The sequence below is a fragment of the Pseudoliparis swirei genome, chromosome 6, assembly GCF_029220125.1.
Source record: "Pseudoliparis swirei isolate HS2019 ecotype Mariana Trench chromosome 6, NWPU_hadal_v1, whole genome shotgun sequence".
NCBI lineage: Eukaryota > Metazoa > Chordata > Actinopteri > Perciformes > Liparidae > Pseudoliparis > Pseudoliparis swirei.
Window position 1 is genome coordinate 10,875,049 of NC_079393.1, and position 16,305 is coordinate 10,891,353.

General features: G+C 42.0%; 2 protein-coding genes across 3 annotated transcripts; both read left to right on the top strand.

Annotated features, from left to right (window-relative positions):
* The first annotated feature begins 968 nt into the window (after nt 1-968).
* On the top strand, nt 969-10,750 carry myo5c (myosin VC). 2 transcript variants are annotated; one of them, XM_056417232.1, is made up of 40 exons: nt 969-1,052; nt 1,468-1,578; nt 1,684-1,855; nt 1,956-2,100; nt 2,174-2,330; nt 2,495-2,638; nt 2,718-2,799; nt 2,899-3,006; nt 3,086-3,192; nt 3,279-3,544; nt 3,644-3,725; nt 3,823-3,963; nt 4,051-4,173; nt 4,311-4,394; nt 4,536-4,667; nt 4,827-4,924; nt 5,027-5,113; nt 5,202-5,313; nt 5,413-5,624; nt 5,713-5,878; nt 5,984-6,130; nt 6,201-6,365; nt 6,453-6,546; nt 6,628-6,691; nt 6,773-7,047; nt 7,146-7,209; nt 7,290-7,370; nt 7,472-7,652; nt 7,747-7,840; nt 7,948-8,011; nt 8,094-8,262; nt 8,391-8,475; nt 8,556-8,654; nt 8,761-8,915; nt 9,212-9,301; nt 9,411-9,561; nt 9,656-9,941; nt 10,022-10,196; nt 10,285-10,365; nt 10,490-10,750. In XM_056417232.1, exons 1-40 carry the CDS (start codon nt 1,026-1,028, stop codon nt 10,643-10,645), a joined length of 5,232 nt encoding a protein of 1,743 aa, XP_056273207.1. In that variant the 5' UTR covers nt 969-1,025; the 3' UTR covers nt 10,646-10,750. The 2 variants fall into 2 exon arrangements, with proteins under 2 accessions (XP_056273207.1, XP_056273208.1); XM_056417233.1 differs by lacking the exons at nt 969-1,052; nt 1,468-1,578; nt 1,684-1,855; nt 1,956-2,100; nt 2,174-2,330 and having other exon boundaries at nt 2,618-2,638; nt 2,722-2,799.
* An 811-nt stretch (nt 10,751-11,561) lies between these two features.
* On the top strand, nt 11,562-16,049 carry LOC130195629 (guanine nucleotide-binding protein subunit beta-5). The gene is made up of 11 exons (XM_056417290.1): nt 11,562-11,759; nt 12,248-12,384; nt 12,490-12,531; nt 13,209-13,285; nt 13,382-13,514; nt 13,854-13,997; nt 14,094-14,185; nt 14,388-14,436; nt 14,515-14,611; nt 14,744-14,910; nt 15,016-16,049. Exons 1-11 carry the CDS (start codon nt 11,624-11,626, stop codon nt 15,025-15,027), a joined length of 1,086 nt encoding a protein of 361 aa, XP_056273265.1. The 5' UTR covers nt 11,562-11,623; the 3' UTR covers nt 15,028-16,049.
* The last annotated feature ends 256 nt before the right edge of the window (nt 16,050-16,305 follow it).

A 16,305-nucleotide genomic window follows, 5' to 3' on the forward strand; every position in this document is an offset into this window, starting at 1 on the left:
GAACATCTGGACCGTACACGCTCACCGTGTTATGCTTCCAGAGCATTTGGGATTTTTCCTTCCATGTTCATTATTACTGTGTATTTCTAAATGTTTAATCTATGTAAATACATAAAAAGTTAATAACTGATTTATGTCCTGTGCTCACCAGGAGTGTGGACGTGTGTTTAAAACTCGGGCATTCCCACTTGTTTCAGTGATATTGTGAACTATTTACTATTTTCATGTAGCGACCTGTGGTGCTATAGTCGTGTACTAGTTTGAGTAGGCTGGAATGACTTCACATGTGGCGAGCTGACGGAGGTCTGTATCCGGTTTCTTTTGTTTGTCAGAATCCTTGATCACACGAGCGCACCCACTCTGTCAAGCCGCTGTCACAAGACGGGGGGGGGCGGAGTCGAGCAGGCAAAGTCCGCAGCAGGTGACCGACAGAGCAACCAGGAATACGCACCTGGGACATGAGCGGCAAGGCTTTCAGAATAAAAGCATCAGCTGTGTCACTTTAGATGGGATGATTTTTAACCACACTAGTGTCCAATCGTTTGATCGTTGACCTCTCAAACTTGAGCAGAAGTCTATCTGAGGCTCCACATCATGGCCTTGAGTTTGAATGTCCTTCTCAGATTGTTTGAATTCAAGAGAATGGGGAAACAAATGTAAAGAGTTGGAATTGTTCTACTCACTATTTATTTCCTCAGATCTGGTGAAATAAAAGTCATTAATAAACGGAATGCCATTAGAAGCACATATCATTGTAGCACATATTAACCGGTAAGACTGACCTATGGGTGAACATTTCAACGAATAATATTTTTAGTGGAAAACTGGATCACGATTTTTTGTGTCAATAAAAAAATATTTTATTTTGAAGGTTTAAACCAGGAAAGACAAATGATTACGTCTTTCTTGACTTGTGATACTGGCATAGTCGTGAGTGGAGGGAATAAATTCGTTGGTAACCTGGAATGTTCAGTGATACACAAGCTGACAATACTGCAGAGAAGTTAAAACAACAATGCATAAATATGGCTCTTTTGGAACTGTACACCAAGGTAAGAGAAACGCACCATGTTTTTCTTTTTAATTAAAGATAGGTACCGTTATATTGTTTTACAGAAACATATGGAAACTTTGTCAGGGCTCAGTCAAGTTGTGGAGATGTAGAGGAGGCTGGACTTAAAGTCTAAATGCTTAACTATCTACTCTTTCTCAACTTTTTAAATGTAAATCTTTATGACTTGTTAATATGCATATATATATATACTATTATTTGTATAATATTATATATATATATATATATATATATATATATGCTGTTAAATAGGAAAGTAATTAAGGTCTTCACAGTTTATTATGTAGATGTTCACACAGGAAATTGTATTACATTTACAGTGTTATATGTTTTAACTAGGCTATAGATATATTGTTAAATGTTTATCTTGACGCCTCTCAAATCTTCTCTCTCAGTACAACAGAGTGTGGATACCAGATGCAGAACATGTGTGGAAATCAGCCGAGATTATGAGTGACTATCAATCTGGGGATAATGTTCTCAAATTGCTTCTTGAAGATGGCACTGTGAGTAAAATGTGTGATAAAACCGTCACATGCAGCTGCAATGGATTCATGATGGTGAAGAGTAACAGCTGACCTTCATCTTTTACATAACCTGTCATTGTACAGGAGCACAATCTCCCTGTTGACCCGTCAAAACCACAACTGCCTCCATTTCGCAACCCGGACATCTTGGTGGGGGAGAACGACCTCACCGCTCTCAGCTACCTGCACGAACCCGCAGTCCTTCATAATCTTAAAGTGCGATTTGCGGAGTCCAAAATCATCTACACCTACTGTGGTACTGTGGAAACTAATCGTTGACTGTCAAACTGTATCCTACCACTGAATGTAGTCTGGTGGTGCTCTTGTCTCAGCCTGTGCTGCTTCCTCAATTGCAGGTATTATACTGGTGGCTGTAAATCCATACAAACAGCTTCACATCTATGGAGATGCAATCATTCATGCCTACTCAGGCAAGAACATGGGAGACATGGACCCTCATATATTTGCAGTAGCAGAGGAGGCTTACAAACAGATGGCCAGGTAAATAGAAGACAAACATGATCAAATAAAGTAAAGTATATAGTCAACTTACAACTGGAAATATTTTTCTTAGAAACCACAAGAACCAGTCTATCATCGTCAGTGGTGAATCTGGAGCTGGGAAAACAGTGTCTGCTCGATATGCCATGAGGTACTTTGCTGTCGTGAGCAAATCTGGAAGTAAGACTCACATTGAAGACAAAGTCCTGGCATCCAATCCGATAACAGAGGTATGATTTAACTGGACCAAGAGCTCTCACAAGGCAGCACATCGCTGTTCTCTCCACTGAACTGGCAGAATGGTCAATGTTTCAGTACTGGGACAACGTGAAACCAATATAAAGCACCCAGTGCATTAATTAAGACCTGTTGAACTGGGGCGATATTCTTTTAGGCAATAGGAAACGCAAAGACCACCCGGAACGACAACAGCAGCCGTTTTGGGAAATACACGGAGATCAGCTTTGACAAGAGGTACCGGATCATCGGAGCCAACATGAGGACCTATCTCCTAGAGAAATCTAGAGTCGTCTTTCAGGTAGTGTATGAGATGAAGGTGTTGTGTTATAAAAATAAATAAAACTGATATATAACAATGATACTCTTGTTCTATTCAGACAGACAACGAGCGAAACTATCACATATTCTACCAGATGTGTTCCTGTGCTCACCTGCCACAGTTCAAGAGTCTACGCCTGTGTGAGTGTTTCTGATGAGGGTTTATTGAGCAGGTTTGAGCAGCGACTTTTATTTGTTGTTGTATTGTAATGCCTGATGATATACTCCTGTGATCTGTAGTGAGTGCGGATAAGTTCCAGTACACCTGTAAGGGCGGTGATACCAATAGTGAAGGTGTCGATGACTCGAAAGACATGGAGGAGACTCTAAAGACCTTCTCACTGCTGGGTAAAAACACTTTATCCGTCAGAATGCAACTTGCTTTGAGTGTGACGTCGACGTTACTTTCCCCTCTCTTCCTATCCAGGGTTGAAGGAGGATTTCCAGTCAGATGTGTTCAATGTTTTGGCGGCCATTTTGCACTTGGGAAATGTCCAAATCAGAAACTCTGGAGATGGAAAATCATCAGTTCCCGTGAGTCTCACCTCTGAAAGCCTAAATGCCTTTTTTGTCTGCGAGGTTCCTGGTGCGATACACAACTTGATTTGCATATCTTCCAGCCCGGTGATCCACACCTGGCGTTCTTCTGTGAGTTGCTGAGCGTGAGTGCAGAAGGGTTGACGCGTTGGCTGTGCAATCGGAGGATCGTTCTGGTGGCCGAGACGGTGGTGAAGCCGGAGCCCATAGAGCGGGCTGTAAATGCTAGAGATGCCCTCGCCAAGCAGATCTATGCCCATCTGTTTGATTGCATTATCAAGAGGATAAATAATGCACTGCAGGCTCCAGGACAGCAACATGCTTTCATTGGTGTTCTGGACATTTATGGGTAATGCAGACACAACAATGACTTCCCCCCCCGCTGCTTGATGTTTCTGGTCTCTCATATGGCCATTTCTGATGTGATCTTTATTTCCTTTGTCTTCAGCTTTGAAACGTTTGACATCAACAGCTTTGAGCAGTTTTGTATCAACTATGCAAACGAGAAGCTTCAACAGCAGTTTAACTTGGTATGCTTCACCATGTTTATAAATCATTGTAAGGCACTGTATACAGACCATTATCGGCCCAGGGGGTTATTATGTTGTCTTTCTCATTTTCAATCAGCACGTGTTCAAGCTGGAGCAAGAGGAGTACATGAGAGAGGACATACCCTGGACGTTGATAGACTTCTACGACAACCAGCCAGTCATCGACCTGATTGAAGCAAAGATGGGGATCCTGGACTTACTTGATGAAGAATGTTTGGTAATTCAACGGATGGGATGTGAATTTTTACAATGAAAAATTTCACTTTTGCGGTGCCTCCGATACATATATCTTTTTACTTTACAGTTTCCTCAGGGAACTGACCAAAGCTGGCTGCAAAAGCTCTTCAACTACCTTGATGCCAATCCTCTGTTTGAGAAGCCCAGGTTATCAAATGAGGCATTTGTTATTCAACACTTTGCAGACAAGGTGAAGTCTGGTGACCTTTAGAATCCCATTCCCAGCATTATGTCACATACATGTCACTCCTACTATTCACTATTAATGCTTTTGGATTACGGACCAATGCCTTTTATTGAACTATGCTAATCCTTTTCCACTAACAGGTGGAATATCAATGTACAGGCTTTCTTGAAAAGAACAGAGACACTCTGTACGAAGAATTGGTTGACATTATGAGAGTCAGTAAGGTAATAAAAAGCCCTGTTTTTACTAGATAGCATAGTGGTTAAAAAGGTAGCAAATCGAAGGGTCTGTATCATTAAAGCCAATACACTTAGCCTTGTTTTTTTATATTTTGACACATTTCTCTTGCTTGTAACTGTTATCAGTTTCCTTTTCTGGCCAACTTTTTCCGAGAGAAGAAGCAAAGTTCTGTGACGAGTAAAGGTGTCAAAGTGAGGCCTGCCAGACCTGGAGTGAAACCAGCCAATAAACAGTTGAGAACCTCTGTGGGAGATAAGGTGAACATGTTTGCTTACCGTTGCTGCTCACTGGAGATTAAACTCCCACTGAAGTTTCCATAATATGTTGTATACACCGATGAATATAGAATAAAACAGAATTGTGTTAGTGTTGTAGTTTTATCCGTCCTGATTAATTAACTTTGTGGTTTTATGTAGTTCTGCAGCTCCCTCTGTTTACTGATGGTTACACTGAACGCTACCACCCCTCACTATGTGCGCTGCATTAAGCCCAATGATGAAAAGCTCCCATTTGAGTGAGTGCTGGTGAAACTGCTTTGACATGAATCAGCCTGTGTGAGCCTCAATCATTTGTGCGTGTCTGTGGTTGAAGTGAGTATTCCCCTGTTTGTTTTTAGGTATGACTCCAGGAGGGTGGTGCAGCAGTTGCGAGCGTGTGGAGTCCTTGAAACGATTCGTATCAGTGCACAGAGCTATCCGTCCAGGTGATTCACTTTGACACCGTTCAATATCAGCCAAAACAAAATCTTCATATGCTCATGTTGTAATGATTGACGTGTTTTTGGTCACCAGGTGGACCTACAATGAGTTTTATAGTCGGTACAGTATCCTGATGTCACATCAGGAGGCGGACCTCCATGACAAGAAACAGACCTGCAGGCATGTGTTGCAGAGGTTGATTCAGGTTAGCCGTCTCTTTGATTGCCTTTTGTTACAACATTGTTATGCATTATTGTGCACTGCATGTTGGTGTATACCTTTGGCCTTGTGGCTTGATCTCTAGGACCCCAACCAGTACAAGTTTGGTCGGACAAAGATCTTCTTCCGAGCCGGTCAGGTAGCTTATCTCGAGAAACTGCGCCTGGACCGACTTCGAGGAGCCTGCGTGACCATCCAGAAACATGTCCGCGGGTGGAGCCAGAGGAGGAAGTACCTGCGCATGAGAGACGCAGCCATCATCCTCCAGCAGTACATCCGTGGAACGAAGACAATCCAGTGAGAGGCATTCATTTGCAGTTCTTGTTGTCCTGCATCCTCTTTGTATGCGTCGGGGTTCTTGCATGTGCGCGCTCTTGTTCTGCAGTAAGACCGTGAGTGCTGCAAATCTAAAGCGGGGATGGGGAGCACTGGTGATCCAAAGATACTGGAGAGGTTACCGCATGGCACAGATCTACCAGGTAGTCCGTCTGGCGACCATCACCATCCAGGCCTACACGCGAGGTTGGATGGCCCGTAAACGATACAGGAAGGTCTGTGAAGTTCATTCACCAGTCATTTGTATCATTGTGATGAAATTACAAATTGTAACCACATGTCATTCATGCTCTGCTGTTTCTTCATCAATGACTTCTCAGATGGTGAAGGAGCAGAAAGCCCTCATTCTACAGAAGTATACCAGGGCTTGGCTGGCACGACGGCGTTTTCAAACCATGCGTCGGCTGGTGCTCAATGTTCAGCTCTCCTACAGGGTTCAGCAGCTCAGAAAGAAGGTTGAAGAGCAGGTAAAGATGCTTCCAAGGTTACTGCTGGCCTTTCTGTAGGGGACGTCACTAAATGCCTGAACCCCGACAGAACAAAGAGAACCGTGGATTGATAGAAAAACTTTCAAGCTTGGCCAACTTCCACGCTCAAACCATGGACAAGCTCCAGGGTCTGGAGGTACAGCTGGTAAAATCAACCAACCAGAAGGCGTCTGTGGAGGCAAGAGAGAAGAAAACCAAAGAAGATGCCAGTCTGGTCAGTCTTGAAGTTGATGCTAGAAATCCGTGGTTACAGATTGTCTCTACGGTATGAGCCTTTTAAACACTTGTATTATTGCTACAGACAACTACAAAGCTTCAGAAGGAAATAGATGCACTAAACCTTGAAAAGCAGAACTTGAAGAACAGGTTTGAAGCTAACACCAAAGAGGCTCAAGGTAATAGGAGTCATGATTGTTGTGTCTGCTACTCTTATTGGAATTTTCAACAAATTTGTGACCGGTTTTACACTCTTACAGAGACCTTTGATCAAATAAAGTGGAATATCCTGGAAGAGAAAGAATATGAAACCAGGTTTAGAAAGTAAGTAATGGAACTGTTGAGTCTACCTCCTCTCGAGCATGAAGCAAATATTTGTTTAGCTGATGAGATGACATGTGGCAGAATTGCAGAGAACAACTCTGAGATCCAGAGACAGGACCATGACAATGAAGTGGAAACTCTGAAAGAGGTGATTAAGAGACTGAAAGAAGAGAGGATCAGTCTGCAGAGAAAGTTGGAGGAGGCGGGCCAGGTGAACTCTGACCTGCAGGAACAGGTCATCCAGCTCTCCAAACACATCAAGGTCATTCCCGATCTCCGCAGAGATCTCAACAACATGCAAAACCAGAGGAATAACATGGACCGAAAGATGAAGCAACAGTCGGAACAAACAAGAGGTAAATACTTTTACTCGTCTGAAGTTTTGAAAATGATCCGTTGGTAAACATACATGACGACACTATTGTGCTGGTGATACTTGAATATCTTTCTGCAGCTAAAATTCACGACATTACGAGACAACTGCTTGGTGGTGTTGTTGAAGAGGAGGATATTTTGAGGTAACTCAAATATTTTATAAAGAACATAGTTGTTCTATAACTCATGTAGTCATTTCATCTCACACATTGTTTCTCTGAAGGCTAACTCCAGACGACTCAGAGAAGATTCATGAAATTGAAGATTTGCTGGTAGCCTTTGATGGTCTACACAAAGCGACCAGGTCTATCTCGATATAACGATCCCTTCACTTAACGGCAGTATTATTACGTTTTTTTTCTTTGCCTGTGTGACACATTTGTTTACTTCCACCATTGATGGCAGAATACTAGAAATCCGGCAGAAGGAGCAGAAAGAAAGCTATGCGATACAAGTGGAGGGCTTGAAATTGAAGGGGGAGCACCTTCAAAATGAGAACAGCAAGTTGCAAAACCTGTTCCGGGAGAAAAGTAATGTCAACGAAAGCATTGGCCAAGAAGTGTCCAGGCTCAGCAGCGAGAACTCAGTGCGTTATTGCATTATTGATCCCATCTTTCCTTCCTTTGGATAGATGAGGTGCAGAACATTCAGTCCTTTCCCTTATTTCATGTGATCCACAGGTTATACCGGAGCTCAAACTGCAGGCTTCAGAGCTGCAGAGGCAAAAAAAAGAATTGGAGGCCCACGTAGAGATGCAGAGCAGAGAACTAGCAGGTTGTCTGTTTTCCCCCAACTACTTCACCTTAAAGCTCTTGTGTAGATTCAAATGTCACTTGTTCCTTTGTTTACTTTGGTTTTGTTTGTTTATGTGACCTGAAAAGAAAAAACGGAGGAGATCACAAACATTCTTCAAAAGAAGATTCAAGAAGAGAGCTCCAAACGAAGGTAGGCCAGGATTAGAAGACGTTTCTTGATTCATGAAGTGATTGCCATTTCTGGAGTTGGCTTCATTTTTGTGATTTTTAAGGCACTTCGAGGCAAAAGCTGATGAGCTGGAGGAGTTGAAGAGGGAGCTTCAAGGCAGAGTGAAGGAGCTGGAAGATGAGAATGCTCATTTGAAGAGACAGCAGCAGATGGAGAGCGAAGCGAAGAACAAACTGAGACAGGAGACTTCACAGTTAACTGCTGAGAATATGGTGTGTGGGTGTGTGTGTGTGTGTGTGTGTGTGTGTGTGTGTGTGTGAGGGGGGTGGAGGGTTACTGAGTGTGTCCATGTATGTCTTGTCTGTATGAAAGACAGAAACAAATTGTGCTTTTCTTTCAGGAGTTAGAAGAGCAGCTCGACCAGAAAGACAGAACAATAAAGAAACTCCTGAATCACATAAAGAGCCTCGAAACATCACAGAAAGGTGATGCTGCGGTTTGTACACACACATTATGAGATGAATCCACCTGCTCTATGTTCATCACTTTCACCTCGGTCACACAGCAAAGCAAACACCTGCGCCTGGCACTCCCAGAGATTACCTTGGCATGTTGGAGTACCGGAGAGAGGATGAATCCAGGCTCATTCAAAACATCATTCTGGGTATTCTTCTTCATTCATTTTGAGACTTCCTTTGCACGTACGCTGGGGTCCTCTGGATGTTGAGCAGGAATCAATTATGATTAATCTTGCCATATTCTACTCACAGACCTGAAGCCCATAGGTGTGGTGGTCAATGTGATCCCCGGCCTGCCGGCTTACATCCTCTTCATGTGCGTCCGCCATGCGGACTACTTGAATGATGAAGTCAGACTCAAGTCTCTCATGACTGAGATCATCGGTGCTGTCAAAAACGTCATCTTGGTGAGGTTCATTCCCATTCTAGTAGCCTTTATCTCAACTGTAGATCTTCTGAATAAATAGTAGCATAATCTAATAGTGATAATCCAAAAACTATTACTCGTAAGCATATTTCAGATTAGGTAGCCTGAACGTTGGCACCAGTGTAGTTTACTTTCATTGTTTTGCTTTGTGATTTTGATCATGTGAAAAGGATAAACAGCTGGGAAAATAAATGTCAGATCAATCAATAACTAAAATTATAAACATTTGGTTTTTGAAAAAGAAATTTAAGCAAAATGACTTAATTTGTATTTCAGAGTAACAAAGACGACTTTGAGTTGCTGTCGTTCTGGCTCTCCAACATGTACCAGCTGCTCAACTGTCTGAAACAATACAGCGGGGAGGAGGTCTGTGTTTACCCTGAATGCACTATTATTGTTTTTGTTGAACATATTGTGTCCATAACAGGCAGATTTTGACATTCCCTTGTGTCTTTGTTGCTTTCTGTTACAAAAGGAGTTCCTGAAGCAAAGTACTCCTCGACAGAAAAAGAACTGCTTGCAGAATTTTGATTTGTCTGAACACAGACAGATTATCAGCGACCTGGCCATTCAAATCTACCATCAGTTCATCTCCATCATCGAAGAGACCCTAGCTCCTGCAATTGGTATTTCCTCATCACCATTATCAGATGCAGATTTTGGAAGCGGCCCTTTTTATTAGCAACCTTAAATCTGCTGCTTGGCTTTCTCGCCCGACAGTGCCAGGTTTGCTGGAGCACGAGAGCTTACAGGGGATTTCTAGCATGAAGCCGTCGGGCTTCAGGAAGCGCTCCAACAGCATCTACGAGGACTCGGAGACGCACACCATCTCCTCCATCGTTCAGCAGCTCAGCGTCTTCCACTCCACCATGAGCCAGCATGGCATGGAGCAGGCGCTCATCAACCAGGCAGTCAAGCAGATCTTCTTTCTCATTGGTGCGACCACCCTCAACAACATCATGCTCCGCAAAGACATGTGTTCCTGCAGAAAGGGGATGCAAATCAGGTCCGTGGTGGTTTTTGCGAGAATTAAGACAATTTTTATTACGCAGACAAAAATGTGTTCATATTTTTGTTGTTGTTCAGGTGTAACATCAGTTACCTCGAGGAATGGCTGAAAGAGAAGGAACTGCAAAGCTCTAATTCTATAGATACTCTGATGCCGTTGTCTCAGGCCGCCTGGCTACTGCAAGTCAACAAGTCCACTGACGACGACGCCAAGGAGATCACGGAAAAATGCACTGAGCTCAACCAGGTCCAGGTACTTTAATCATGCCACACATGCCATATTTTCAATATTGTAAAAATCCAGGTGAACATTGAAACAAAACTTACATTAAAATTTGCAGATTGTCAAGATTTTGAACTCCTATACTCCCATTGATGATTTTGAGAAAAGGGTGACGTCGTCGTTTGTTCGCAAAGTTCAGGTGAACTTGATCGTTTATTTTCTTCACACGTTTCCAATTTAAAGAACAGTGTAATGTCATGAAATACATCTTCACCTGACATACTTTCACTTGACTAACTATGCCACGTTTCTCCCTGTTGCAGTTATTACTACAAGACCGTGACGAGTCCAGCTTGCAGCTGATGCTGGACTCAAACTATCGTTTCCAGGTCACGTTTCCTTTCTGCCCGTCCTCGCAGGCTCTGGAGCTGCTGCAGGTCCCGAGTAGCCTTCACCTGAGCTTCCTAACCAGGATCTGACCACCGGCCTTCAACCAGTCGTAATCCGGTGGCCCATGACTCATTTACTGTGTATGTAAATATGTAAACACTTTAAATAAACAATGAACACAATATATATACAAATTGAGGGCTATGGACAAAATGTTTGAAATACAGAGGTCATTTAACTTCTAATGTCTTTGTTTGATTTTTTTTCTGGCTTAAAAGTAACCAAACTATATATAGTAAGTGTGAAATACATAAATATAAGCCAATTAAATAGCCATCAACTCAGGGCATGACCTCACTGTTGTCAGTGCGAGCAAAAGTAAAAGGGAAATCAATCAAACACATTTAATCGATAACTCGAAACAGAAGATTATATAGGATAAACACATATATATATATAATATATATACATATATATATACATACATATATATATATATTAAAATATGTTTATTGTAACAGCTGTTTCATTTGAAAACATGTTTACAGAATAATACACTACGTTGAAATATATGCTTTTAAATTTTAAAACACCACATTTATCTGCTGCGTACAGCCACACCTGTATCAAATCAGTCAAACCTGGATCAAGTCAGCCACGCCTGTATCAAATCAGCCTCCTGATTACATTAACCTCTTGCCTATTTGACAGCGGCACTACGCCCCCAAGTGGCGGGAGGCTTAACTAAGCAAAACAATAACAAAATGGCTCTTAATGACAGTTTGCAAAACAGTATTGTGTTTTCCGTGTCGGCAGTATTAAATGCACTATCAGCTGTAGAGTAGTGAGGGCAGATGAAGATGCAGGCCGTGCGGAGCAGCAGCATCATCAGGATGCAGGACCCTCCTCCTCCTCCCCCTCCTGCCCCGCCTCCTCCTCCTCCTCCTCCATCTCCATATGAACACTGGTGGAGCATCTTCTCTCTGTGACGTCATGACAGCAGCATCAGCTGTTAGCTCTGCTTCAAGCCTTTTCGCTGCCCATCGCTGCCTGCACGAAGGAAATATATGAGATCCCCTCTCGTCCCTGAAATGGCGACACAGGAGGTACAGCTGAATGAGACTCTGTCTCATCTCAAAACGGAGTCGGACACGCTGAAGGCGAAGCTGGAGGAGGAAAGAGCGAAGCTGCACGACGTTGAACGTGAGTGCTGCTGAAAATGGAGAGGCCTCGGTTCACTGCCGCGTTCACACTGTGACGGGACGAATAAAAGCAAATTTCTAGAGACAAATTTATTTTAGCGGGAGGAAGAATCTCGCCAGTTTTTCAGGGATGCGAGTCCCGACTGATTATTGATCCGATTGGCTCTAAGTTTCCTCAGATATCTGAAAGGCGACTTGAGCAGTTTGTTGCTTCCCCATTTTACAGAGCACTGCTTCCATCTCAATGTATTCTCTGTTGTGGTTTATTGCCATCACATCTCAGCCATGTGGCAGATGTTAAAAGGAAAAATAAAAAAAGAGTGCGTGATTTATGACAGAATATTTTTTTATTTTATTTTTAAATATTCCTGTGTATATTTTGTAAACAGACTTTAATCCTTATTGCACCTGGGAATATTAATCCAGTGTGTATTCAGTAGGGTTTAATACACATAGTGTGTGTGTGTGTGTATATATATATTTGCACAGTACATCAAGTGGCAGAGAAGGTGGAAGGGCTGGGTCAGTTTGTCATGAAGACCCGAAGAACTCTGAAGGGACATGGCAACAAAGTTCTGTGCATGGACTGGTGTAAGGACAAGAGGAGGATCGTCAGCTCCTCACAGGTCACACACACTCCGCACCTGCTGCCTTTTTATGTTTTTATCCCAGTGTGTATGATTGCATCATTTACAGTATGTGTTTTATATTGTACTTGTTCCTCTTTGCAGGATGGAAAGGTGATTGTGTGGGATGCTTTCACCACCAACAAGGTAACTTCTAACATGCATGTATTTTTATTACAAAACTATTTTTTTGTAAAATGCTGGGATTAAAAAACATATTTGACAATTGTACCAGTTCCTACAGCATCCTCCTTTTACGCTTGTTATAAATATTTTTTTTAGCTATGCTCCCTGACACCAAGTCAACCTCCTCGACATCTTTAACTCGTGTCTGACAAGACACGAGTTAAAGATGTCGGACAAAACGGTGTAAGACAAAAAGGTTGTTTCAAACCTTTTTGGCTTGTAACCCTTCAAAATGAAGCGAATATAATTTGTGTACAAAACTGGATTCTAGTGTTTGTAAATGTTGCAGGGGAACCTTTGTATAGAAACACCATCTTGAGCCAATAATTGAGAATTTGACATCATGTAGAAAATCAAATATCTTGAGGCATAATAGACAGGAAGAGACGTGGGAGATTTCCACATCAACAGGATATCTACACAAGAGGAAGGGACTTCAGAGATTGATATTAGAGTTGAAAATGTATTTAAAGCCTGTTTGACTTAATACAGTTTCTCCTTTTGGACAAATGGCTACACCGCTGATGTGCAACAGCCGAAAGCTTCCTGTTCTGCTCCAATTAATTGATTCTAATGAATTGGATTCATGTTGCTGTCCTGATGTGGCTCATGCAGCTGTGTGTTTTGATATGTATTAGGAGCACGCTGTGACAATGCCTTGCACCTGGGTGATGGCCTGCGCCTACGCCCCCTCCGGCTGCGCTGTAGCTTGTGGGTGAGTGTCTTGCTGCTCGTCAGGCTTCCAAATGTGCCGCATCATCGGTTTGGGTTTGTTCTCTTTTTGTAAGCTTTGGTGATTTTCTTGTCACAGGGGCCTGGATAATAAATGCTCGGTGTATCCCCTCTCTCTGGACAAAAATGAGAACTTGGCTGCCAAGAAGAAGTCAGTGGCCATGCACACAAACTACCTGTCAGCCTGCAGCTTCACCAACTCCGATATGCAGGTGAGATCATCGACCATGCACAAAAACACTCACCGAAAGCCATTTCCCCCCCAACTGTCAGCAAAGGTCATGCAAACAGGGTTTTTCTTTTTCTATTAAAAACGATCCCGCATTATTAATCAGAAATCACTGCCTTTTTTAAATATTCCCATGCAAAGAGCTCCCCGCCTTTTGTTAATAATTCACAGCAGCCAGTTTCTCCTGTCTTGACATCCTGGTCACATGATGTTGTACACCGCAAAGACAATCCATTTATCGCTGTGTGTTAACCCACATAGACTCTTACTGATGTTAAGAACAGACACTATTCTTCCTTCTCATCATCTGCTTGTGTTAAAGATCCTGACGTCCAGTGGGGATGGAACATGTGCATTATGGGATGTTGAGAGTGGGCAGCTGTTGCAGAGTTTCCATGGGCATGCCGCAGACGTGCTCTGTCTCGACCTGGCCCCCTCTGAGACTGGAAATACGTTTGTTTCAGGGGTGAGGACACCTTTCACTACAACTTGTTGCAATTAAAATTTCACTGAATTACTTCCACCTGTTGGTTCTATTCTGCATTATTCTCAACTATTGCAGGGCTGTGATAAGAAAGCCAATGTGTGGGACATGCGTTCAGGACAGTGTATTCAGTCCTTTGAAACTCATGAATCGGACATAAATAGTGTGCGGTAAGTTAATGCCAATCATCAATTTTGTGTGATAAGTATACATGAGTATATTTTGTAAAATGTCATGTCTTGTAAGATCTTCCACTACACAGTGTGATCTTTCATGCCACCACCGAGAGTCGCTAAAAGTCAAATAATGAAATCTTACACAAGAGTGATATTTGTTCCTAACTGTGGTTGTCTGTTTGTTTGTTTTTAATAGATACTATCCCAGTGGAGATGCATTTGCATCTGGCTCTGATGATGCTACAGTAAGTAATCCGATTTACCACATAGTACAAATGGAAACGTATTGAAAATAACTAACATACAAAGGACCTTTTTTACAGTGCCGGCTGTTTGATTTGCGGGCAGACAGAGAAGTGGCTATTTACTCCAAAGAGAGCATCATATTCGGAGTCTCCAGTGTTGATTTCTCTCTCAGTGGTAAATATAGACCTCAGTATGAGTTTGGTCATTCAACCAAATGGCAGTAAATGAATAATCTGAGCTTAAAATTAATTATTTTAGGATGCAGAGTTTAAAGCATTTATGTTCTGTTTTTTAAAAATCTTTCAGGACGGTTACTATTTGCCGGCTACAATGACTACACCATCAATGTGTGGGATGTTCTCAAAGGAACACGGGTCTCGATTCTGTTTGGCCATGAGAACCGTGTCAGTACACTGCGTGTTTCTCCAGATGGGACGGCCTTCTGCTCCGGGTCCTGGGACCACACTCTTCGGGTATGAGATGTCTGTTATTGTTGTCTGCTCTGACAACTTTGCAAGTGTGTGTGTAGTGATGTTTTTGGTGATGTCTTCTCATGTTTGCTGTTTTGATTTTTCCAGACCTGGGCTTAAGGATGAAGACACAGATGATTCAATGGTAGACAACCTTACTGAAGACACACCAACATTTCTGTTTGCTAGAGTACAATCACAGAGATGGACAGTCTTTTTGGTTGTACATAGGGCATATCGATAGCATTGTGTATATATTCCAGTCTCATGGTCATAGTAGATTTACATATTTCAGAGTAATTAAACCAAATGGCACGCTTCTGTTACAGTATGATTGAAAGAAAATTGCACAGATGCTTATGGTTACAACTTAAGATGTATAATGCAGAAAAATACCATTGGTAGTGACTAGCATCAGTCTAGGATAGAAGTGACACAATAAAGTGATGTGTTGTATAAGCCCACATAAAGGACACTACTTGTTCGTTGTTTTTTGCACACAAAATATTGGAGGAATGCAGACTGAAGAAGAAAATATGATAATGGGATGTAAAATACATCTGCAGAGGAAGCAGTAAGGCTCCTATGAAGGCCTTAGGTTAAAATTTGCTTGAGTTTCTTATTCCACTGACTGTGAACATGCGAAATGATAATGAGGAGGATTTGATTGCCTTGTAAAACAAAATGTTTCAATAATAGATAAGTTTGAAGCCATTTGATGGATCATTGGCATTAAATATTAATCAACAAAGGTACAACAATGTAGTTGATATAAGAAGGAAATGCATATAATTCCAAACCCTGTGCACCCAACAAGCCTTGACAGCAATTCACCTGCCAATATTATTCCAATGTAAAACTAAGCACATGTTGAAGTTAAATAAAATATGATGTTCCCTCTGAATTATTTCTAAATGTCTGTTTCCAGCTGTGGAAGCCACGTACTGCTCTGTGCACTCAGAATCTGAATCTGTGGCCCCTTACTAGACGTATACATACTAATATAATACATTCTTAGAATGTACTCTTTTTCATGCAGTTGTCCAATGGCTGAAATTATTTGGTTGTAGTTTGGTGTACAGTTATTAAAGGGACTGTTTATCAAAGTATTTCAAACATAATAAACTGAGTTTTGAATATCATTGCACTCTCATTGTCGTTCTTTAACAGATGTAGATTAATTTTCTTGTGATCTATTCAGACTATAACTAGAACGGGCACTCGGTAGAGCGCATACCTTCGCATATCACAAGATTGGGCATTGAATTATGAACATTTTGGCATTAGTTGCATGCCAATTGGACAAAAATGTATCGTGCTATGGTAAAAAAAGAGTTTGACCTTTCCATGACCTTGACCTTTGACCCGATTGATCCCAAAATCTAATCAAATGGTCCC